The following is a 26,852-nucleotide window of genomic DNA, read 5'->3' as shown; positions in this document are numbered from 1 at the left end:
ATTCGGTACGGAATTCCTCTTGCACAACTATAAACAGAAGTTGGCTCAAAAAAGTGGTATGAATGGTGTGAAAATACAAGTATTCTAACTATTGCTATGACTAAGAGAAATATCCAAAGTGTGTCTCAATTAATGAGACGTGACATATTTCAAATCCGCGTCCGTGTGACGTCACAAATATCCGTGTCATCGAATTAAAGTGACACAGACAATTCTCATCTTATAACAAAGAAAAGCATGACGTTTTATATGCGACACTATTTATTGGCGGAAAGCAATAAATTATTGTACTATTTGATTGCGTGGTGCAGAATACAACAATTGCAGCCTTTAAACTACTTTTATGTCGGTTTTTAACGTAGCATTTCAAAGCGATTGTCACGTCATATTTATACTAATCAAACACTCATAGTTTCCAAACGATTACGGAGGTGTTTTGAGTACTTCCGTGAATCGCTAATCTCAAACGTTGTAAATCAGTCGGATGGAAATGCAATAGGGGATAAGAGGCGGTGTCGGTCGGATGTATCTACCCGCGGCCGGTTCTGTTCTCCTAGGTTCAGTGTAATATTGTAACGGTGTAATGTGTAACGGTGTAACAGTGTAGCGGTGTAGGGCGACAATACCACATACAGATGTAACAGCTGGGGGCAGACTATTGCATTAGTGAGTGACAGAACAGAATGTGTCTCCTTCCGGACATCTTTCAACGCTTCAAGTATTTCTGTAACTCAGGAAAACGTAAACATTTTGTAAGTTCACTCTGGTATATATATATATATATATATATATATATATATATATATATATGTATATGTATATATATATATATATTAATCTTAAAGTTTTAAATTTGAATTACTGTCAGTAGTTTTAATAATACTACAACACTCATTTGTGTTGTAATAAAATGCACATGTCAGCCGAAGCTGAATTCGCATTACTTAGTCTTTAGAGGTGATCCATTACAGTGTAGGCCAACTTTGCAACATTTGTAATCGACTGCAAAATTCGTTAAAATTATTTTTAAGTATATAAATTAAACACTCATAGAAGTATAATAAAATTGACACATAAAATTACGTTGATTCTAATCAAAGGGTGTTATAAAAATAGTTTCATCACTATTTCTTCGTTTATAATCATTAATTAATTTATAAAGTTATGCTTGTTCAAATAATTGTTAACGGATCAAATGTTGATTCTTATGGTTCAGTGGCAAATATAAAATCAATACTTAATCAAGAATCTCCTTGTCTGACATATTTATGACACTTCAAAAACATAATTGTCTTCAAGCATGTATGTGTTAAAGAAATCTGCAGTGTAGAGGACAGGGAGCAAGCAAGTAGACCAATTTATTTTTATAACGAAACTATTTCATTGTATTTGAAATAGTGTTTGAAAATATTTCATTGAAAGCTAAAACCTGTTGCCACTAAAATTATGAATGCGTGCTTTCTAGTAGCTAACAAAAGAAACAGTTTATAGAAATTTCAACATTTATGATGAGTAATATATGACTCTCTCTCTCTCTCTCTCTCTCTCTCTCTCTCTCTCTCTCTCTCTCTATATATATATATAAATAATACAAAATATTAAAAATATTTAATTATAATGAGTTTTTGGCTAAGAGATAAAAATGAATTACAACTGTACACAAAAGATCGTCACACAGAGCCAGCTCTGCCGCTTACAATTTCTTCAAATTAGCACTTTTCCTGAAGTGGAAACATTGTCACTGCCACAAAGATCGAAATACTGTAGTCCTTTGCCCGCAGAATCCAAACATTGTCTCAACCGCAAAGATCGAAACAGTCCTTTGTCGTAAAATCCAAACATCGTGTCTACCGCTGAGATCGAAACAGTCCTTTGTCGTATTTTGCCGTAAAATCCAAACATCGTGTCTACCGCTGAGATCGAAACAGTCCTTTGTCGTAAAATCCAAACATCGTGTCTACCGCTGAGATCGAAACAGTCCTTTGCCGTAAAATCCAAACATCGTGTCTACCGCTGAGATCGAAACAGTCCTTTGCCGTAAAATCCAAAAATCTTGTCTACCGCTGAGATCGAAATAGTCCTGCCGTAGAATCCAAACATTGTCTCTGCCGCAAAGATAAAAATACGTATGCGGGAGATTTGTAATCACGGTTCAACGAATATAATCAAGCCCGTGTTCTTAAATACTGGTGTCTTTTAAAACTTCCAAATTAACTGATATGTTTTTATTTACATTATTTTTAAAATAAAAATTAAAGCTACATAAAGAATGTAATATAGAATAAATCACACTTATTTAAGCGTCAGCATTTTTTACAGGTGTTTAAAACCAAAATTATTTTATCTAAATTGAAAATTACAAACACACAACCACACACACTGACAGATTAATAATATAAAGATTGGCAGGAATCGGTTGAAATTAGGTCTAAATTTACGATTGTCTTAGTATCTTATTGGTCATTTGACGAAAATAATCATTTATATTGTAGAAGCCGATTTATTATGTAAACTTACAAATCGACAATGGCTGTCAGATTTTAGCTTGAAGTTATGACGCAATGCTTAGAAATAACAATTATACAATTCACTTTTCTCGGAAATATATTGTAAAATTTATCAATAGACTGATTTTAATAATATGAAGAACTCGACGCTTATGAAACATGATGCATAAATAAACATGAAGATAAAATATTAAACAATGATTTTGAACATATTCAAACTTTTAATCCTTTTAAATATAACTAAATTCTATTTGACCTAAAATTTTATACATTTAAAAGTATCTGTTATACTTTGAATTATGCAAACCTTTTATTAAGCTTTATTCAGATGATAATTGTTTTTAAATTGTGACAATGTTTATACTTTTAAATGGAGTTTCCTTAAATAAATTTGTTTTCCAATACGAAGAGCTCCTCCTTCAATGAATTATTGGAGCTGTATTATTGCTGATCATAAATAAATGTGCGTGTGTGTGTGTGTGTGTGTGTGTGCGCGCGTGTGTGTGTGTGTGTGTGTGTGTGTGTGATTTTTTGATACTGAAAATCGTGGAGAACAAATTTGGAACCGAGCAATAGTTACACGATGATGTGGAATGGAAGTTAATGGGTCGCGCAGTCCTGTTCGCCCTTCGCACTTTGTTAATTAAATCAGTAGTAACACTTTAATGTCACCCAAGTCGTCGGAGGTGAAGCTTGTCTACTTTATGGGTACTCTTCGCTACTTAATCACGACACAACCGTGTACACTGCCGTCCTCGCTGCAATGTGAACAGGGCTCGAGGACAGGCGGTGTCACAGTGGGTCAGTGTCGCCTTCCTGCCGCTCAAGACTGCCTTGCAAACGACTCCGTACCTTTTCAGGACTGCGGTTTTAAGTCAATTCCTAATTCTTTTTGTCGCGGTGGTTACGTTTTCCTCATCACTCAGGAACTTCCAAGGTTTTCTCTTTAGATACAATCGTCGACATATATCATTAGTAGAAGTGTTTCGGTTCAAACGCACTGGCCTCATTATTGAAGACAACAGGCAAATCTTTTTCTGGTCTTCTGATTAGGGAAAAGTAGGGATGCTCCCAATTTGTTAGATATCTCTGAACAGTAGAAAGAGTTATCCTACATTTCTAAATGAAGTAGTGCGAGAACAAGCAAGGTGATTACCGTCTGTTCCTAGCATAATTCCATCCGCCTCGGTCAAAATTAAAGGCTGGAATATTATATTTTGTGGACATTCTTATAAGTCTCTTAGAATGTTAGTAGGTCTTCTTGCATCCTATCTTAGGGGTATAACATTCGCTTACTCATTTGCCCTAAATTACTACTTAAAATATCTATAAATCTATTCTTTTTCTCTTTTCAGGAACTTTATCTTAAAAGTAAATAACTCTGTAATTGTTAAAAAGTAACCCAACAAAAAATGTAATAATATACTACCAGATGGCTCGTTAAATTTGAACAATGCTACTGGATAATTTAAGATCAGATCCGTAACAGAAAACTCACGCCAATCACTATAATCGTAAAACTTTTTAAAATGCAAAACTTTCTTGCGTTATAATCTTATATTGCCTTTACATTCAGAACGACTTATACACATTTAATTTTTTAATAATCCAGAAATAATTAATTGTACTGTGACACGTTTGCGTTTGAAACGAAGGGTAGTTTATTACCATAATTTTTAAACCTATTTTCCGGTAGTGGTAAGGAACCACGTGGTGATCCCAACACAAAATCAAATTATATTCCCCCCAAAGGCCCGGATCGGTCATTATGCTGGGACACTCCTCTAGCCAGTTTTGATTTAGTATTTCTGATTAATATTACCCCATAATTAAAACCCCCTAAAAACTAAAACATATATTGACCCTCGATACCTGAACCATGCTGCCCGTATTTCCCGATCCCCACAACCCCACGATCCCCCGTCTAACCTGCCTAGCCCGCCATAATTTATTGGAACCTAAATTGTAACCAAAATAGGTATATATCGAGACTTAATTTAATCTACGTGTAACTCACGGGTACCCGTCCAGTCTTCAACTTCCGTCAGCGTACCCGTCCGCTCACTCCTTCACCACAAGTGAGCACTCGCCCAAACCCGTTCGCCGATAATCGGCCTGATTGTGCCCGTTCCGATCATATAACTGTCACATTTTTATTTGGCTTTGTAACCAGGTTCAGTCTTTTGAATGCATTTGAATTATTTTAGTAATGACAAATGTACTTTGAGTATTACAAGAATATAATCAGTTATAGCGTTCAACGGTTAATGACAAACATCTCTGGTGGATTTTTCACATTGGTCGCAAATATTGCCATTTTCTGTTATAAAATGCCATAATTAGCCACGACACAGGAATTTTTAGAATGAAATATTTTTTATATCTTCTAAATATAAACAGTATATACTATTACATTTATTATCAGAGATTCTGTTAAAACTCGGTACTGGTTAAAACACCGTTAAACACTTAACTTACACCGAGACGCCTACATGCTTAACGACGCATACTCCACGCATTATACCACAGATTTCATTGTATTGGTTACACAGGAGATAAGATATTCAAACTGACGACGTGTACTCAGGTCCGGAATATTATTTAAGATAGTTCTGAGGTCCGACACCAGGGCTGCGCCACGTAACTTTGATTGTTACCGTTCAAGTATTGACCTACCTGAGTTACTTGAGCCTCTCACTCCAGGGGGGGGGGGTAGTCCGATCGCTCACTTTTCCGTGCTTGAACTTATAGAACTGGATACGTTACCTCTTGTGTTACTAATACAAGCAAAGCGGTGTAGAGGTCGTTCAAATTCACACATTAGTTGGGTTTACGTTCGGGGTTTACGGGGGTAGTCCGATCGCTCACTTTTCCGTGCTTGAACTTATAGAACTGGATACGTTACCTCTTGTGTTACTAATACAAGCAAAGAGGTATAGAGGTCGTTCAAATTCACACATTAGTTGGGTTTACGTCCGGGGTTTACGGGGGTAGTCCGATCGCTCACTTTTCCGTGCTTGAACTTATAGAACTGGATACGTTACCTCTTGTGTTACTAATACAAGCAAAGAGGTATAGAGGTCGTTCAAATTCATATATTAGTTGGATTTACGTCCGGGGTTTACGGGGGTAGTCCGATCGCTCACTTTTCCGTGCTTGAACTTATAGAATTGGATACGTTACCTCTTGTGTTACTAATACAAGCAAAGAGGTATAGAGGTCGTTCAAATTCACACATTAGTTGGGTTTACGTCCGGGGTTTACGGGGGTAGTCCGATCGCTCACTTTTCCGTGTTTGAACTTATAGAACTGGATACGTTACCTCTTGTGTTACTAATACAAGCAAAGAGGTATAGAGGTCGTTCAAATTCACACATTAGTTGGGTTTACGTCCGGGGTTTACGGGGGTAGTCCGATCGCTCACTTTTCCGTGTTTGAACTTATAGAACTGGATACGTTACCTCTTGTGTTACTAATACAAGCAAAGAGGTATAGAGGTCGTTCAAATTCACACATTAGTTGGGTTTACGTCCGGGGTTTACGGGGGTAGTCCGATCGCTCACTTTTCCGTGCTTGAACTTATAGAACTGGATACGTTACCTCTTGTGTTACTAATACAAGCAAAGAGGTATAGAGGTCGTTCAAATTCATACATTAGTTGGATTTACGTCCGGGGTTTACGGGGGTAGTCCGATCGCTCACTTATCCGTGCTTGAACTTATAGAACTGGATACGTTACCTCTTGTGTTACTAATACAAGCAAAGCGGTGTAGAGGTCGTTCAAATTCACACATTAGTTGGGTTTACGTTCGGGGTTTACGGGGGTAGTCCGATCGCTCACTTTTCCGTGCTTGAACTTATAGAACTGGATACGTTACCTCTTGTGTTACTAATACAAGCAAAGAGGTATAGAGGTCGTTCAAATTCACACATTAGTTGGGTTTACGTACAGAAGATTAAAAATCACACTTTGTATTTCCCCCTGCTCCTTTATTTATAATTATTATATTTATCATAGTAATGGTCCAGAAGAAATTGAATTGGTCATTTGAAAAGCTTGTTTTATAAGTATTATTAATGAACATAAAGCATTCCTAGAATCGGATTCAATAAAAATGCTGATTTGTTGTATCTAATCTTTACTATACTCGTGATGAAAGAGCCACCCGGTTAAGAATTAAAGTTAACATGCTAATTTATTACCAAGTTTTTCAATGCAATTAAAAAATCGTAAACTGTACACGTATGTCTATATTGTATATAAAAGGTCTTAATCGCATGTTTCCTTTTATGAATTTTGAAAGTTGTAGTTTCGTTGAGAAATGCCAAAATCAAGTACCCCTTTTCGTTGTTATCGATAAAAAAAAACTGGAAGACATTGTTTGTAAATTATTATATTTATATGACTAATTGCATAAATAAACTAGTTTCATTTAAATGTAACTCCGGTTATTGTAGCTGTACTAGTGATGAAACACGTGACTTTAAATACACCTGTAAGCGATAATTATTTTGGAAAAGTCTCAGTGAGCTAGGCTGCAACAGTTAAATTTGAACCTCATCCTTTCCAATTTTATCTCGCAACGAAAGCTGCGAGATAAATCGTTACTGAGCCCACATTTATTGCCTCCCGCCTGCATATGTTTTCGACTCAGAGGTCCCATAGGTCACCTTGCGGGGACGAAATACCAGTACATTGACGAATGCTTGCTAACTGCCATTTCATCGTAAACATTTATTAACACTTGACACAAAGAGATGTGTCCCTACTCTTAATTTATTATCTTTTGTTTTTACAGCTCTGAGCAAAGGCGTTACATGCGTGACGGCTTTCTCACACGTAAGCAACGCACTCTTACGTAAATAAAAATACAAAGTAGCCTATACGCACAAAAATATAAAACCATGTAAATAGGTTTCATTTTGTTTTAAGCGCTTATATGTGTAGGCATGATTTATTAATTTGTACAAATTCACGTTTAACTATGCCGTAATCATACGAAATGATTCATGCAAAACCTCAATGGATAGCTTAAAATCTAAGTACAAAGTATATTATTAATGTGAGCAATGCTAGAAACAAACCCAGATAAAAGAGCTTAGTTTATAAATGCATTGTTTTCATTGTATTAGTGTTTAATGTAAACTGTACATATTATAACATACTATGGAAAATATAATCTCTTCTTGTAAGTTTTCTAATGTGTTTCTGGCTTTTTTTAAGAAGAAAAAAGTTTGCGTTAACAATGAAAATAACACTGTAGAAGATACTGTAAATGCCGTGACAAGTCTTTTAAATAATGCTTGGTGGTTCGTAATTAATGGAATAAAAATAGCTATTACGTAGTATTAGGCCTATTTAAAACAAACTAAGCCCAATACAGTTTCTTGATTTCGTTTGATATTTCAATAACAACCTTTGTAACATGATAATGTAATATGAATATATCGAAGAGTGACCGAACTATGATGGCATTCATGTCATCATAAATGGTCGCTGATATCTACGTACGTGCCTATCCTCAACACATGATTAATAAACTAATCACGCTTGTTCGAGCGAATATAGTTGTGAACGTGCTTCTAAACTGCTGTCTCCCATATGTGAATCGAATTAGTATTTCAATTACTGGTTTAAAAGATCATATTTTTCACTTCTTAATGTTCCTACACTTGTAACCACATGTTTCATGGTTTATTTGACCTGAAGAAGATGGCTACTTTCGGTTCTAGAAACGTCGTTTTCTGTGGTTTTATCACACAAAGAGTTCTATAACTCTATTGTCCTGTTAGTCCCCCAATCAGTACCCTGGAATATTTTCGTACTCTCTTCAAATTTATAACCATGACTTTGTTCACACCGTTGTGTGAAAGGGTATGGTAGAAAGGATTTATTGAATGTTGAGTCTAGTCCAGTTCTCTTTCCTTTTATTGCAGTGTCTAGAATCTGACGTTGTCACAAACTTAACTTATGGAATCTTGAGTCATATTCGTCTGAAGGTATGCAAAAATAGAGAGATCTATCTTAGAGATCTATTCAGAAATATCGGACTACACTCAATTATACACCCTGATGAGAGAATGAGAATGCCTCTTCACCCAGACTACACTATATTCTTTATATCTTTTAGTATAGGTACCTTTAATGTCGAAACGGTGCAAAGAATTCGTTTTGACCTTCTTCGTCGCCGAATATTTTTGGATCTCTTCAGACGAACATGACTCCAGATTCCAAGTCTGAGACAGTGTTAGTTGCTGGAGTAAAATGAACTGGAACTAAAGAAAAAATTCCGATGATATTGTTGTTACGAAATTGATTTGTATGGTTATTTAATGTGAATTAGGGGGTTTCTCCCCTAAACCCTTATTACATGTTGACAGAATGAAGATGCCAAACCAAGTATAGAACACTTCACTGTCGTGCCGACTCACTTCATGGCAAGTTCTTGCCTATCATAGTTCTGTTTAGTTATAACCGACGTATGAGTTCTTGAAAGCACTTCAACCAGAAATGTGACTGGCTTTCTGCTAACTGAGAGAGAGAGAGACACTTGATCGTTAGTGAAAGCTGTACAATAAGTTAGCCAATTTAACACTGTGTTTTAAGTTTATTTGGTTCACTGATGTTTAGTGTTTGTTATTGATTATCGAGAATGTTTCTCAACAGTTTAGGATAAGGCATATATTTTTATACCTGTAAAGTTGCGGTAATCACGAATTTAAGATGACTACGAATTATTTTATAAACTGTTATAACCTGTTGATTAAGTGAAAATTAATTTCTTACGAAGTTATAAGATACATATGTAGCTTTTAATCACTCCATTACGAAGTCTGTCAGCTCATTATAACGATACATCTTACGCTTCTGTTTGCTCACTCTAACTATATTCATACTTCATGCACGTTCGTCTTGAGAATAGGCTAATACTCACACGTCTTTTGTTACACTTAATACTGATTATTTTGTTAAAAATGTAAATTCATGTCAATGTTGCATATTTAGTCTTCTAGTGTATATCAATAAATCAGCGAGAAGAACTCTTTTGAAACGCATTATATCACTTTGTAATAACATAAATTTTACTATTTGGGTATTTTTCTAATCTGAGGAATGTAACACATTCAAGTTGCCTTATTTTTAACAAGTGCTGATTTTGCGCGATAGTATGGCAAATCAATAAATCAGCACTGTGTCGTGTAAGCAAGTCTGGATTAGATAAGCCGCCTGTTATCTTCAAGGTCATTGTTTCACACCTCCATGTGAAAGTCGCCACTTAGTAGATTACTAGGTCTTCAAGTTCCCTTGTGTTCAGTTAACTGGTGTTACGAAACTTTCGAAGACTTTACGCACAGGTGTTGCCAATTAAAGCTCTGAGAAGTGATGCATGATGTAACATGATGAACGCAAAAGTGTGGTCCAAATTCGTTGAATTAAACTAATAAAATAACCGGCATCCTTAGAAAACGTGTAAATATAACACGAGCTTTGTTATTCATATTGTTTATGCTATGTAAAAGAGAGGAGACTTTAGGATAGGTCGATAGTATTGTATTATTGCACATAAAATATCTTAATTACTTGTATATTAATGTTCCTTGTAATTTAAAACAAATTTTAAAAATGTGTTCTAAATTTTGAAAAAGCAGTAAAATTAGCTGTAAGGTTCCATTTGATTAGTCAAAAAACAAACCTGTACTAATTTGTTGTAATTTACCTTGATTTAGTTCGAAGTTATATTTCATAACTCTTCCTCTGAGATCTGGAATCTATTTTGAGTTTGGAAGAGTACTGATATACATATATGGACGCTGGTACTGCAAGGGTTACTACTCAGGATTACTATTTTTTATTAAAGTTATTGAGAAAATGCATTATCTCTTTAAGGGTTCTTGATTTCCAAGTATTGAATTGTAGATAAAAGATATCAGACCATGACAGTTCGACAGTTACTCAACTCCCAGATTGTGGAATTGTTAGAGTTAAGGTAACCGGAAAACTAATAATCTGTGATCAAAATGATACTGTTGATTATAGATATTCCCATGTATTATAATTCGTGGCATTCTTTGCTTTAACGTCCACATAGATTTTATCACAAAACCACTGAGCAGGTAATAATGTTTTGCACAGCAGATTTGTACCCTAAAGTCCGTGTTTACTTCGAATCAGATGATTCACATTATCAGCTCTATTTACGACACTCCATCCTTCTTTTCCTTGTATGGTAAGACGGTAAACCAACCACTTTTGTATACTGGAACACATAAAAGATTGCTCTGCCTCGACTTTGACCCACATAACAGCTCCAGCTGGCCTCCAACTGAAAGGCAACAGCTGGACGTGCTGATCCAGCCTTTGTACTGACTGCTGACTGACTCCTCATCACACTTTTGTTTCGTCAGCGAGCAATGAATCAAGGACCTTGGCGGATGGCTTTGATATCTGTAAATGGCGTAGAGGGTTCCATTCCTCGAAGTGACTATCTGTTCCAATTACAGGGCCGTCGATAGCCAGAATGGGCCCCGGGACAAAACACTGGCAAGGGCCCTTCACATATTGTGATATTATAATCTAATTTTTACCTACCAACCCTTCACGTTCTTCAAAAATGAGTGTACTTACTAATTAAGTACTAAAACTGTCTGAAAAGAACTGCAATTCCTTTTTGAATTACTGCAGTTATGGTCTTGTCCAATTATTGGCGTAACAACTGAGAAAATGTATCACTTTTCATACATCTATATTCTTAATACGGCTTCCTCTTGCAGTCAAGGGTGCGAACGGCCTGGGCAGATGTAAACAAAACCCTTTTTAATTAAGACCGGTTAAAAAATTAAAGTTTTTAACTGTAGTTTACAAAAGTACACGCCCAAGTTACCTTAAGAATAAAAGTTAAAATGGTAGTTGTATAAAAGTTTTTAATTGGATACTTAGAAACAGTTCACTTGTACATTGCATAACAAATATGGTGATAATAGGAACACAAGTTTCAGGGTTATGAATGTTTAAATTTACAGTTTGGTTGAAAAGTGTCAAAAACAGTCACTTTATTTAGTTCTTATCTCGATAAAAACTTGAAGTTATTGTTTGTAAATAATTTCCTTTGTGGGTCTGAACGCAGAAATATAGAAGAGTAAATGTAACTCCCTTAATTTAGCCAAATCAACGCTTTTTTGGTCTCTTTGGTCAAATGTTTGGATTATAGACTCAAAACTAACGCCTCTAGTAAGCCTGGATTCAATTAATAAAAAGCCCAAGATCGGTAAACCTTAGGGAGGGTAGGGTGGAGCGGGGCCCACGCACTGGTGCCATATAATTATCTCAATGTCTTCCCACATAATTTAGCTTTTATATTTTAGGGAGAATTTACCCACCAATCAGAATAACTTCCTCTGTTTCACAATTACAATTTGTTATGTTACCATGGTCTTAAAATAAAAAAATAAAAACTCTTATGAAGGCCTTAATAAAAATTTACAATTTTAACTCTTCATTTTACATTATAATAATTTGCTCAATACCAGCGGTGAATACCCTATAAAGTTGCCTAAAGGAGATTTTTCCTCCTCTGCCCCCCTCTCGTCGAGCTTACACAATTATTATCTGCCATGCACGTTTAAACAATACAGTAGGCATTGGTGCACTATATTAACTTTGCCGCTCTTCCTTGCTATGAAAAAAGAACAGTTTCTGATAGCAACTACACTCTTCTAGCTTGTAATTGTAAAAGGTTGAACAATAATTTTTAAAAACATTTTCTTCCTCAATTTACACATTAACATTGTAGAGGTTTTTACCATAGCAAACAAAGCCTTATGTAAAAAGGTGTCGGGCTACACCTCTTGCTCTGTCTCAATTCAAACCAATTAAAATCCTGAATTGTGGCTTTGACAAGAATATCCAAAAGCTACCAAACTATTGTTTTTCGATACTCCTATGATGATTTGATGAGTAAATCACCTTGCTAGTAGTAAATTAAGATATTAGACAAAGTTGATGTTGAGACTAAGAGAGATATCTTTAAATTTGAACATTATCTTTTATATTTGTAATTCAGTACTTCAAAAATATTTTCGGAGTGGTTTTATTTGTGTTTTACGTGATATCTCAAGAAGCTTTTACTTCAGCTACAGTATATGTATGTATGTATGTTCAACCACGCAACTGCAACGTTTGATAAATCTTGAATGGTTTCGACTCGCCGCTTACAAAATTCCCCCGTTCTTTCCTTCTTACCATTGTGAAGTGAGGGAGTTGTTTTTTCCAGTGGTGTGTGTGTGTGTGTGTGTGTGTGTGTGTGTGTGCGTGCGCGCGCGCGCGCGCGTGTGTGTGTGTGCGTGCGTGCGTGCGTGCGTGCGTGCGTGCGTGTGTGTGTGTGTGTGTGTGTGTGTGTGTGTGTGTGTGTGTGTGTGTGTGTGTGTGTGTGTGTGTGTGTGTTTCCTGTATAGCGAGTGATCTACAATACTCCTCTACTTTCCTCGTTGTTATCTAGACCAAAAATTATCACAGAGATAAAATGTTGTACTTATATGGCAAACTTGATGTTCGGTTGTATGGTAGATGTAATAATCTGCTTCTTTATCGAATTTAATCGCGTTATCAATTACGACGCGGCGTGAAGCGAAAAACTTAAATAGACCTAATAATAAAGAGAGTTTGATTTTGTTTAAACTATAGTTAATTACAGTATATTATTTTTATTTATTATTTTATTTACATTAATTTTACTCAGTTCGGTGTTAGAAAATCCACGTGTTCCTAGTTTTGACTTAGAAATTAATTTTAATGACCCATACAAATAATAAATATTATATTTATTTTTAGCAGTTCGAACCCAGAATCCAATTTGTCAATGAACAAAAGAAACATGTAATCACAAGGCTTTTGGTATGAAATTATAAATAATTCTCAAAAATCAGATGCCATGCAGCTGCTATAAGAGCCACTAAATCAATTTTTTAAATAGGTCCTTGTATCCAAAGTAAACTCTAGTTCACAATCATCAAATAACGACCTGCTAGACGACTACAAAATTATATGTTCAAAGTAGGGGAATACCAGTACGGGTACTTGTTGAGGGACCACGATGATTTCCAAGATCGGTCTAGTCCATAATCATCCAGAATACAAAAGTTGGAAAATGAATTACGTAGCTTAGGATCATTACAGTCTGTTAACTTTCAGTATCAATACTGCACTAATGAATTAAATTATATGTTTACATTTTCATACGCTTTCCAACAGTAATGTTGTCTCACATACACAGAAATGTGACCAGTATTCCCCCAAACAATCCAATGCACTTCAGTAAGAGTCCGCCCGAGTTCATCGACACCATTAGTGTCTTGTAAAGATGCCAGCAGATGCTCTCTCGGTGTTTTGATATTGTGTTGCAGATTTATGTACATGGCCGGCCGTCGCTCCCGACACGCCTCAACACCGACGACGCTTACTTTTGGAGGTCTTTGACTCATTCGACGGCGTGATGTATTGCACAGACCACCACAGAATGCGAGCCAAGCGAGATCTCAGACACCGCGCATCAGTTTGCAGTCTGTCATTAATAATCGCGATTGAAGAGCTTCTGGTCTGCAGCCGCTGGCTGCCAGCACTTAAAGCTGTAATTAAGATATTTTCCAACGCAAAGGATTTCAGTTTTAGCTTGATCTGGCCCTTGAATCGCTTTAAAAAAGTTCTCTACATATTCGTATTGGGTATTCGTAAAGATACTCAGGTTCAGATCGTACATGTGACTCAGATTGTACATGTTCTCACCATTGATGAATGGTTAAAATATTTCGAACATGTCTTCTTCAAGCACTCACCACTTTGACTTCATTTACGACTCTTCATCTACGAAGCATTTGCTTCCCTTCATTAGTCGTCTATTCAGACATTTCTTTGAAATCGCGTGTTGTTATTTTTGTAAGGTCTGGCGTACGGCACCAGTGAGAATACTATTATTAGTGTTGAAAAAGGAGAAGTGTAAAAGTAATAATTACAATAAATTTTACACCATGAAATATTTTAGTTATAGACTAACGGCATTTGCAGCTCTGGTGGTCCAACTGTATCTACTACGAATATAATAAAGTAATACATGTACCATCCAGTGTATGCAAAAGATTCGTTGCAAGTTCAGTGACTGAAAGTAGACCGCCCATTAAAAGAAGAAGGATGATATCACTATGTATGTATGGTTTCTTAACTTATATCCTGCCATCCTTAAATGTTCGAATCTCCAGCTCATTTTTCTTGTAAAATATAAGCCTTTTTGAACCCTTGCATCACGGACTATAATAAAATACTAATAGTTCTGTAGCTTCACAGAAATTACTCCTCGGTATAGTAGGGGCTTTACAGCTCTTTAAAACGGATGCTTATTCCAAGAATTATTGACAAGGGATTGTCATTGGAAGAAATAAGGATTAAGGAATGATTTCTTCAAAGGTAAATGCCTGGATTTTACATTGTCACCAACGTAAACTGAAAGGGGGAAGATAATGAAAGGAATGAAGATTGCTAACTCATCCAATGATCCATGCTGACCTGACTCGGCTCCTAAAATCAGAAGATGTAGACGGTTCCCTGCAACTCTGATTATCATTTTATTCCACCAACTAAGTTCGTAAGATTGCCCTCTTAGGCATGATTTGTCTGCGCAACTATAAAATTATACTCAAATTCCTCAAGACCTTTTTGATTTAAGAGACTAATTCCGGTACAATTCCATCGCCTGAATATGGTGTTATTGGCTTCGAAGCAGTGCATCTAAGACAAAGCCTGACTTACTGATTAGTTTTCTCGACTCTTAGCCATCTTCAGGCGTACGAACTATCCAGCACATGAACTGCAATTACCTGAGTGTCAGTGATGCAGAGGTCGTCGCCTGTTTTATGGACCATATCGGGTTTATGGCGTCCCTCATTATTGTTGAACAACCACTCTTGTGCCGATGTCCAACCGGCGTCAGGCACGTGAGACATGCAACGTCATGATGTGTGATGTGACTACCGAGATGTCGATAGCAATTCTGTTTCAGTTGACATGTGAACTGGATATAGGCCTACAAATTTCGTTCTGTTGCTGTTTGTATTCTTGTTGTAACTAAGTTAAGTTGAACTTGAACGAAGTGAACCAAATCTCGAAAAAGAATACACCCGTTCCGCTTCGGACTCTCCAAGTGTAATACCACATGTGGAAATGTACGCTGTAGCGCACTCTTTAAATGATGATGTTGGGTTAAAACTTTAAAGGTGAAATGGTGAGCAGCCCCGGGAAAAAAGAATTTACTTAGTCCGTTTTATTTCGTTTCTAGAGCAGTAAAGAGTCAACTGCTTGGGATAATGTTTGGGCGGAATGAAAGAATTGTCTTTATATTCCTTATAAATTGTCATCTTAAGTTATTTTTATATTTGCATCCATGAAAGAGTGAGAATCAGCACAACAACAAAAAATCACCAACAGGAAATAGAATAAGTAGTATATTCTCAATGTGTGTGTATCGCTGATTGTGTTTTCATGTATATTTCTACAATAGTGCTTTAAAATATATTTTGAAAGCAACCACTGCTAGTTAAGAGCCGGTGATTATCTGTCAAATTAGATTGTGCCACTCGCATCATGAACTCCCTGCAATGGTTGCTAGAGTCCGTCCGGGAATGGAGATGCTAATTACACAATTAGACCCATTAAAATGTCTCGCTATCTCAATCTTTTAATTAACCTGCGGCAACTCACGGGTCTCTCTATTAACCTACCCTCCCTGAACAACAGCACCTACCTTGATTGTAAAGCTGATCACTGCACTATGTCGAGTTACCCATAACTGAGTTCTAGATCGAGTAACTGATTTCCTTATGTTCCTAATCGTAGTTAAGAGACCTCTACGGGTGATGATTTAGAGGAGGTGGAGGGGTGAGTCCCTTTAGGATAATTAGAAGATTGCGATACCGGGAAATTTTAATGAGACCAATTGTTTAGTTTACATCTGTGCCTCTGATTGGGCACTCATAAACGTTCCATCAAGATGGTAAACAAGTAGTAAAATCATTGAATTTGAGTCACATAAGTATGTGACTTATCGATTAGCAATTTATTCAGAAAAATTATATTATTGGAGTTCGGAAAAAACTACGATAGATAGAATAGCAGAGTTACGAACTTTCTCCAACTTTATTATACGTTACAAACATTACATTACGACATTTCGTGAACTGACATCTGCTCTCGCCATCAGGTGCCAATTTCTGCCAAATATTTAAAATTGCATGAATGTTAACAAATATTTTTAATGTCAATAAACTCTAGAAAGTTATAAAGACATAATAGTCGTACACAATTTTTTATCTAAATTCTAATAAAGTAAAAACATGACTCTAAAGACTACCTACACAACACGGATACACAGCAGTTCTGCTTGTTTCTTGTGCATGCTTTGTAACTTTTCTGTTGTTACGTTTCACATTCATGTGTTCATCATCATGTTTTATACTGCAATTCATGTTTTATTAGTAATTTTCTTGCATGTTTGTTCCCTTGAGTAAGGATTTGGGAGTAGAGTAAATTACCTTATATCAATTCTTGAAACGTTATTCAGGTGCCATGAAAGGTCAATAACCATCAGTACAAGTAATAGCAATCCTTTTAGATAGGGAAATTAGCCTGTCATTAAACATGTGAATGATCTGGATACGCATAATTTCAACTGACTCAACGTTTTCAGATAATACTTAACGTAGGTGGGTTGGGAATACATATCGAGTGGAAATTAATTTGTGTGGTAAATCTATATTTTTATCATGTTGCAGATTTTCAACCTTTTGTGACATTAAAAACCTCAATTTGACAGCTGTAGTGTGACTTTCGTATTCCGTCAGGATGTTGGCATGTCTTCGACCGCAGCCTCGCCGCAGTCACTAGTGCCGGTCATTAATCTCTGTTCGCTTCTCTGTTCTGCTAGTGCAGATTATTTTACATGTGGTATTTGCATTTTTGTATACAGTAATAACCGGATTTCTAATAATAGTTAGACTCCTATGTCACCAGCTCAAAATGTTGTGTCACGGTCACGTTCGTCGGCAGTCATTCAATCCTATAGAAAATGTTTGTATTTTGAGATAATATACAATGCTCTCAGGCGTGATACAATGTGACACACTACTGAACTCTAGCGGCAACGCGCCAAAGTTACTGGTGAACCGCTTAAGACCTAATGTAATGTATTTAGCAGACACTAGCGCGATCTTGAATCAGCATGACGAACTCACTTCGCTGGAGCCAACACATGACTAAGTAGGTCAGCTGGATACAAAATATATTAACTGAAACTATCAGATTTAATTACTGGGAGTAAAGAAGTATTTAAGGATATTTAATTTGAAGTGTTAAAAATACTACGGGCCAAAATAGTACAAACAATGTTTACTGATTTTGCTTATTTACAAATCACTGTTTTCATGATTTCCATTCGTTTTCAGTTTACATTCTCAGAATGGCTTTAACTGTAACAAAGATCTCTCTGGGAGTACTCTTAACAACGTACCTGACATCCAATCCTAATATTACTTTGTTTTAGGGCAGCACCAGCGAATTCCATTGGATAGTCCTATGTTTATTAATCTCAACGAAACTGGTATCAACTTGTACTGAACTACAAGTGTTCGTGTCCTACATGATAGAATCAAAATTTATTTTCCGTTCTCAGAGATTCGTTATTTAACAAAAGAAAGTATTTATACGAGTGTCGGCTACATAAATTAACTAACATTTAGGCCTACCCTCATCAGCCAGTCTGTATTTGTAGATAATAGGTATGCACTCTGTAAACCACGTAATAGACTGAGGGAAGAACAAAGCCTTTCTTAGGTTATTTGTTATTACCACAATTGAACAGTATATGCTCTCATTAAGCACTGCTAACATAATACCAAACAATGCATCCTATGTACACTCAGGATTGGAGGTTACGGAAATTACTATTGTTGGAATGTCACACATTTTTGAAACTTTAACATTATGCATCGCATTGAAAGACAGTGCGTAAACATCAGTTATAGTTCGTTATTCACGCTCCCTCATTTATTGTTCTCTTCAGGACAAATCATACATTGTGTCAAGATCTCTCACACACAAAAGCTCTTGTGCTCAGTGATGTTGAAAATAGTTTTCACTCTGGAGCTCTGTTCTTTGGGTACCATTGTTCAATATTAACACTGTGTTATATCATAAACCATACGTCAGTAAGAGGCCCTGGCGCTTCGTCCACTGATTTGATTGAAGCAGTCTTTACTTTGAGATCAACCTATCAAACTATTATGTCAAGCTTCGTAAAACTTTCTTCATTGATTTCTCCGTATAAAATTAGCAGATGCCTTTGGGTTCAGTTGGGTTTAGTAACAAACTTAAGTTTTGCATAATACAGGAGAAAGGTTCATGCGAAATTTACTGTCGGACCGAAAATACAGCCAGTGTAGACACTAACACTGATCTATGTGATTAGTGATTTGTTGTGGATTTGTGTGTAATGGACTAACTTACAAAAGGTTAAAATTTATTGCTACATGTTGAGTGTTATATTTCACTTCGTTCCGCGAATTTAACAAAAAATATGTATATAAAAAAAGATTTAAACAAAGATTAAGATTATAAAAAATGTTAAGTGGATTAAACGCCACTCCTGTTTTTGAAGTAGTAAAACAACCTATCATTTGTAGATTACAAAAATCCACTAACGAACTTACACGTTTTCTGTTGCACAAAGTAGGTAATTATAAAAATAATCAGGTTGTGAAACAAAAAGATAATTAAAGGTTAGTATATATTAACAACAGCTTACTCGTATTTTAAACGTATAAAATTAGTAATGAAGTAATATTTAGTAATATGAAGTTTATTTAACAGTGAATCGTCTTATATTCGGCAATAAAATTAGATTTGTAAACCCCGCTCTATAAATGGCACAACTTCTAAAGTAAGTTATTTACTTACAATTTCTAAAAGCTTATTTAAAAATCTGAGAGCCATTGATATTTTAACCCATTTGACATTCTCCCATTTCCGCTTCCACTTAGGTAACACGACTGACGATTGATCTCCTTGTAATGAAAATTACTTTATCGATTTTGCCCCCAAAAAACAAGATTGTTTTTAATAAGTGGAGACTGGCTCTCATGTTCAAGACTATAATGTATTACTTTCTAAGAACCATCTATGTTTCTTTTGGTTTGTGAATTCACCAGCCGTTAATAATAATTACATGGCCAACAACACACCTTGAAAGATGCAGTTATCTAAATTAAATGTCTTATTAATGCTCATTTACTGCATATGTTTATCACGGTCTCTGGCCAGAGCGCCGCGCGACCCGCCTTCTCTTCAGTCAGCTGATGACTTTATTGGCTTGCACCCAGTGTTTGTTGGCACGCCTGCACTAATTTGCACGAACATGAAACACGTGCTTACTTGTAGTTTATATTGTATCTTCTTACTGTGGTACACCAAAATCGGCTGATTTAGATAGCTTCGAACGTTTTCTCGATCCCCTCTTCTAACTTTCCGAAAAATCATTTTGACAAAGGTTACCTTAATCTTTTGATGACTGTGCTTGTAAGAATATTTTGTTCAGATTTAAGCTGTGTTTGTATGTGCATCATTGATATAATGTGCTTCGAGTTATGTATGATGCATGGAATTACTAGGCTGAGTTTTCTTGTAGCGGTGCAACCAAAAATATTAATTATAACTGCTCTTTCGAATCTCTGTTTTTAAAAGTACAACGCCAGGCTATAATCAACAATCAGCCTTCTCGATTTGGGCGATCACCTACCGCTCGGATGAGACCGTAGAATACGTGGTCTGAACCATTACTACTAATTATTAATATCACAAAATTACCACCAAATTTAACGTGCTGTGGTTTTTCATATGCTCACTTATTTTTAAAGCGCTTAAAGTGTCATAATTATGGGTGGCAGTGACACTCCAATCAACAATGTTTTACCCTGTTTTATCCTATTTGGAAATTTTAATTAGCTACAAAAATTATTCCCAAGACTATTTTCATTTTGGGATATCAAAGGAACTTCCACATACAGAGACAAATACTGCAGAAAATTACTAGCAACAAGAACTAAAAACTTTAATTTAGTCAAAACTATCCCAAATATTGTGGGCTACTCAGTTTTGCGTACATTCTTATCTCAGCATTCAGTGAGATTCAAGGATAAAAATAGATCCTATTTCATGTAAACTAAGTCAATTCGGGAGAGTGATTTCGTATGATGAGAAATTCGAGAATGATAGAGCGCGGCGGATAGGACAGGACAGAGTCGGCGATATCTGGTTATCCCAGAGATGGCCTTGAGTTGGCCCGCACGACATGGAGCACATGGGTCTCGTACATTGTGCCACACGTACAGTACGCGAGTAGGCGTACTACAGCTGATCGAGTAGTGATGTGACATTGTAGTGACAGTAGTGATAACGTATCATTTGTGTCGTGTTGTGTGAAGTTTGTTGGACGTGTCTGGACAGGATAGGTGGTCAACATGGGGATATTCCGCTTCAGAAGTCGGGTACTATACATCAATGTCTTCGATTTTAATAGCATAACTAAAAGTAAATTGGTAAAACGTATCCATATAAATTTCCAAAGTTTTTCCAGTAGGCTATTTATAATTATCAAAATCAAGTACAAATTTTAGTGCTGATTATTTATAATACAAATTAAAGTAAAGGAAAATGTATTCATTATACAATGGAAATCACATCACAATACAATATATCGTAATATATTTGTTCTATTGGTCAATTAGGTAATCTATTTTTTGAATAGGTACCTATTATAGGTATCTATATGCGCAATAAATTTCCAAAGTTTCTCTAGTAGACTATTTCTAACTATCGAAATCAAGTCAAAATATGGATATTTTCGTGCTAATTATTTATAATACAAATTAAAGTAAAGGAAAATTTATTCATTGTATAATGTAAATAACATCACAATACAATCTGTCGTAATATATTTGTTCTATTGGTCAATTAGTTAATATGCTTTTTCGATAGGTACTTTGTTTAAAATTAGTATCTGACGATGAAAGGATTGTGAAGGAAACAGGACTTTCCCGGAAATTTACCATCGTTGAGTGAGGCAAGAAATCAGTAGTATACTTTTCGAAATGTGCAATCTGATCTCTTCCTCAGGTGGATAACTAATCTAACACATAACTAAAATCTAAGATATAATAAACAAATCTTAGCAGAGCGTTGTGACACGTACAAATGAGCAGTTACAGCAACCACGCTGTGTGTCAACTCCACGCACACTATCTCTAAAACACGAACTTAACAAAGATAAAACAGTAAATATTAAAACCGAACTACAGAATACAAGTCACAGTATATCTGGACTGAACGTCAACAACTAACAACTAAGGTGGCCGGTCTTTTTTCTACCCCTTGGGTGTATGAATCGCAGCTCCCTCACTAACATGATGCTCGGCTAACAAAAGCACATCATGTAAGAATTTTCCTACGTTTCATTCGTGTATACTTTTGTAAAGATTTATTAAATTCTTTTGGGTCTTTGTCTTGTTAGAACATTTATTAAATTATAATGAAAAAATAAACTACTACGTATGGTTTTAAAAATTATGGTTACAATCTTGAACCAGAAGTGGTAGTGAAAACTCCATACCACGACCAATTAATGTAAAAGGTACCTGCATACCTGTATAATAGTTCAATAATGATTGACAAAACAAGCGAACGTAAAAAATTGTTTACTAACATTTATTATTCTGAAAATTTCTTTAATTAACAGCAACACGAACATAATAATTGTCAAGGTTGTCTACTTGCGTGGCCGTGATATGTCCTCAGTATAATCAGTGACCTACTCTGTAGTATAAACGGTGTGATGTCCCGCCTTGTTGTTCCATGCACTCGATTGGGTCCTAAACCACCTTGATGTTCCAACAGGTTTCACTTGATTAGGCAGCTCTACTTCACATAGTTGTCGCCTCATCCTCCGAACCTTTAACATCCATCGATCATTGTCACTTTGAATTTAATAATCAATCACTTTGTTTTTATCATAAATATTATTTTTTTTAAACAGAAATGTTAAACCGTAACGATATTTTCAAAAGGCGTTAGTATTAACTGATTAGAGATCTACAGGTATAGATGTTGTACTAGGCTGTGTTACAAATATCCTTCTTTAAACTCAGTGTACTATAACAGCCTTACTTGGGTGGGTTATTAGTGTTATATACTATTGTTAAATGAGCGCACGTTTGTAAACTAAAAGTTGAAATCCTAAGTTTATATTAAATTAGTTAAATTGGTGGTTTATTGAGTAGTGTGTAGCACATGTCTGGTTTAATGAGCTGCAATCAGTTTTGGGTTTGGAAAATGTTTATTTACATTAAATTCATAGCTCTTTCAGATAACTTCCTACATACTAAAAATAAGTAATACATATATATACACACACTTGTTCATTTGAAATTACAGGTATATAAACAATATTTAGACAATTTAGCTTCAAGGAATGACATGTTTATTAATTTATGTCTTGAGGAAATTATATTTTTTAAATTAAATATAACTTAGAAATGACGGCTTAATTTTAAATGTTATTTCTTTACGTAATTATTTTTTTATTAATAAAGTACATGATACTCTCTGATGCTATAACTGGTATAAATACTGTACAATTTTAAAATTTGTATCTTAATCCGTTTATTTTTATTTATTAAAAAACACGTACATTTCCTAATTTAATTGCCTGTAATTTCAAGTGGAGTGATTAAAATATGCCTACTTGTTCTATTTTCAGGAAACTTAGATAATATTTTAAGGATGTAATCTTAAACAAATGGATAATTAAAGTTCATTCAAACTCCTACAATAATAAATATAGAAATACATGATTGCAGGAGAGAGAGAACACCAGTCAAAAGTGCCAGTAACAATAGCTGAGGAAACTGTATCCCGGCTTTAACAAGTAATCACTGCTAGATGTTGATATTTGGGGACACAATATTGCAACGTTCACTGAACCCTTCTGCTATTGTAGCCAGTGGACATAAACCATGAAATATACTCTATCAGAAGGATGAGCCGAACTAGTCAATAGAGTCAGTAACAATAGCTGAGGAAACTGTATCCCGGCTTTAACAAGTAATCACTGCTTGATGTTGATATTTAGGGACACAATATTGCAACGTTCACTGAACCCTTCTGCTATTGTAGCCAGTGGACATAAACCATGAAATGTACTCTATCAGAAGGATGAGCCGAACTAGTCAATAGAGTCAGTACCAATAGCTGAGGAAACTGTATCCCGGCTTTAACAGTGTAAAGAATAGTTAAATTATTTTCATTTATTATTAGATTTAGAGCAATTTCTTTTATTTAATTGGTTTTACAGAACATAACTATTATACTTGAAAGAAATGAATACACCAACAAGTAATGGAAATAAAAAAAAGATGGCACCCCCTAGTGACAAAAGAAAAGCTGTAGCTGAGAGAAAAAGAAAACAACGAGAGAGGCTTCGTGAAGATCCTGAAAAATACGCTATGATGAAAGAAAAAGAAAAAGAACGCAGTAGGAAAAGAAGAGAAGAAAAAAAGATTCCTAGTATTAATGACTTGAGTGAACGTGGAAAGAGAAAACAAAGAGCTGAATGGAGAAAGTGTTACCATAAACACGCAAAAAATAAACTTCAGCAGCAACGAATTGATAACTTTGTTGATGAACAATCTCCACCAAATTCACCGTCTGCAGCTACAGACTTACACATTGAACCTGTTTTTGAAAACCAAAGAGGCAATAAAAATGATAGCAGAAAAAAAGACTTCGAAAAAGTAGAGACAAATACAGGAAAAAGATAAAGCAATTGGAAAAACAATTGAAACATCAAAAGAAAAAGGCTGAAAAGTGGAAGAAAAAACATTCTAGAGTCGTATCAAAACAAGAATCAAAAGTCATCAGTGAAAATGTAGGTAACGAGATGGCAGTTGAGAGTACTCAGTTACAAGAGCCTGGAAATAAAAAAACGTATTGCAAATTCACATAACATCAAGGTTTTAGTGCAAAAATTCTTTATTGATGATGAAAACTCTTTCTCTACTCCTCGACGCAAAGATACCATTACTAGAAAAAATTAAAAAGCAATTAAGATACCTACGGGCTCCATGTTGGCTCTTCACAAAAAGTTTGTTTCTACCCAGGGCGCCAAGATTTCATATCCACATTTTTGCAGACTAAAACCTTTTTGGGTAGTTAATAGTCCTACTAAAAAGCGAGATACCTGCATGTGCAAATACCATGAAAACTTCTCATTCATATTTCAAAAATGTAAACAATATAAAGTTATAGTACATGTTAATTTGAACGATTTAGTGAGTAGCCTTTGCTGTGATGTGACCAAGAAAACATGCATGTATAGAGAATGTACGATATGCAGTCAGTAACAATAGCTGAGGAAACTATCCAGGCTTTAAGAATTAATCACTGCTAGATATTGATATTTGGGGACTCAATATTGCAACGTTCACTGAACCCTTCTGCTATTGTAGCCAGTGGAGATAAACCATGAAATGTACTCTATCAGAAGGATGAGACTATTATTTAATACTGCCAGCAACAATACATTAAAAAACTGTATTCCGCCTTTAACAAGTATCACTGCTAGATCTTGATAGTTAAGAACACATAAATATAAAGTCCAACTTGTAAAGTCCAGTTCAGTGGCATTAATTCTCAAACTTTTAGCGTCTTTTAACGACTTTCCAAACTCTTCTTTTTGCAGTACCAGCACATCTAATTTGCGGATCACAGCAGCCACTAGGACCATGTAGCCTACACATGTAATTTTATGTACAGATGTTCTGTAATTTAAAAATATTACAGTCTAAGAAAAACGAACAGTTAAGGTCGATAGTTGAATCATACAGTTAGAGTTCCTGTTAAAGTGTTTACGAGTACATCACAACAATTACTGGAAACGTACAAATCGTCCATGGGAGTTGATGTAACCTGTATTTACTGGATCGCTTTAATTATCAACACCTGTGTCAGTCTAGGCAACAGCAGCGTACTCTAGACCATACTAGTGCTATTATCTCATTACTACACAGTTAAGTACAAGATAAGACACTGTATTACTCTTAAACTAGGAGGAAATTAAGCTTTTCGTTGTCTACCCGGGTATAGGTTCTCTACTAACAGAGGCTAATGCCTTCATCCATTAAAACATATGCACTTTGTATGCCAACCTTGGCTCGCTACGCTCGGTTCCCATTATTCAGAATTTATTGTGGCTGGCTTCTAGTATATTTTACAACATTTAAAAAAGTTTTGATTAAATGTTTTTAGGATAAAAATTTATTAAATGATAACTTATAATTCAGTTGGGACAGAGACTTTCATTATGTGTCAGTGTCCTACTGGAATATACTTATATTTACCCTTTCTAAACAAATATTTATTGTATTCTATTTTATACTTAGTAAGATAAAACGTTTTTGTGACGCGTTAATGCTAGTGTTTATCATAAACTGTTTTTCTACTCGTTCAAGTTCACTTTACTGGATCGCTGGGAAAGTGCCTGATTCCACTGCAAGGTTCTAAAAGATTAGTTGTTATATGGTGATATACGCCAATCGCTAAGAACCGAGTACCAAATCACCCTGTATAAGTATAAGCAAACAATGAGATTTAGCAGGTACAGATATTTAAAGTGATTTCTCGCTGACCTCGATATTTTGGAACTTTATTTTTTTTTATTTCAACTGAAATGTAATGTTACAGAAGTTGACATGATGTCCTCTAATATGTTTATAATTTAAGCAAGGGAATAACTTTAATATTTTAAAATTTGACATCACCATTATATGTGATTCCATCTGTTATATAGCTGATATATTCTCAGGTATTAAGCATAGACAATAGAATCATTTATTACCAATCCAAAATCCATACACTATTTGGCTCTGTTGTTTAGAAATACAAATCCAACATGCTTACTCAATTGTAGTGGGTTGAATTACCTAATTTTAGCACACAGAATTACCTTGAAATTAGCTAGTTAATGAATAATAATTTGTAACATATTGTGTCTATTGAGTACATTTATTTATCAACATTGCTATCAATGACTAGCAGTAACCCGCGGCTACGCCGGAATTTCGTAGGGTTGGCAGGTGTATGAGCACTTATACATTTCGCTTATGGTCCGAGGGAATTATATTTCTGACGCCAATGTACTCGTTGTTTACTTTGTTGCCACAGTCAAGAAAATATGTGAAAACGTGCTTATTTTTAGTCAC

At 35.4% G+C, this 26,852-nt stretch overlaps 1 protein-coding gene across 3 annotated transcripts in view; it reads left to right on the top strand.

Annotated features, from left to right (window-relative positions):
• The window catches only part of LOC124359707 (protein phosphatase PP2A 55 kDa regulatory subunit), a 144,191-nt gene that overhangs the window by 29,258 nt on the left and 88,081 nt on the right, over positions 1–26,852 (top strand). The window contains exon 1 of one of the 3 annotated variants that reach the window (XM_046812663.1): positions 21,045–21,086. The exons of the other annotated variants lie outside the window; for them this stretch is intronic. Within the exon in view, the coding sequence (XP_046668619.1) occupies positions 21,060–21,086 (27 nt within the window). The 5' untranslated portion in view covers positions 21,045–21,059. Of the gene's footprint in view, positions 1–21,044; positions 21,087–26,852 lie in introns of those variants that run through there. 3 annotated transcript variants of the gene reach the window in all.

The sequence above is a fragment of the Homalodisca vitripennis genome, chromosome 4 (genome assembly GCF_021130785.1).
Source record: "Homalodisca vitripennis isolate AUS2020 chromosome 4, UT_GWSS_2.1, whole genome shotgun sequence".
NCBI lineage: Eukaryota > Metazoa > Arthropoda > Insecta > Hemiptera > Cicadellidae > Homalodisca > Homalodisca vitripennis.
The sequence above is the reverse complement of the archived record's forward strand: the minus strand, read 5'-3'. Positions and strand labels throughout refer to the sequence as shown.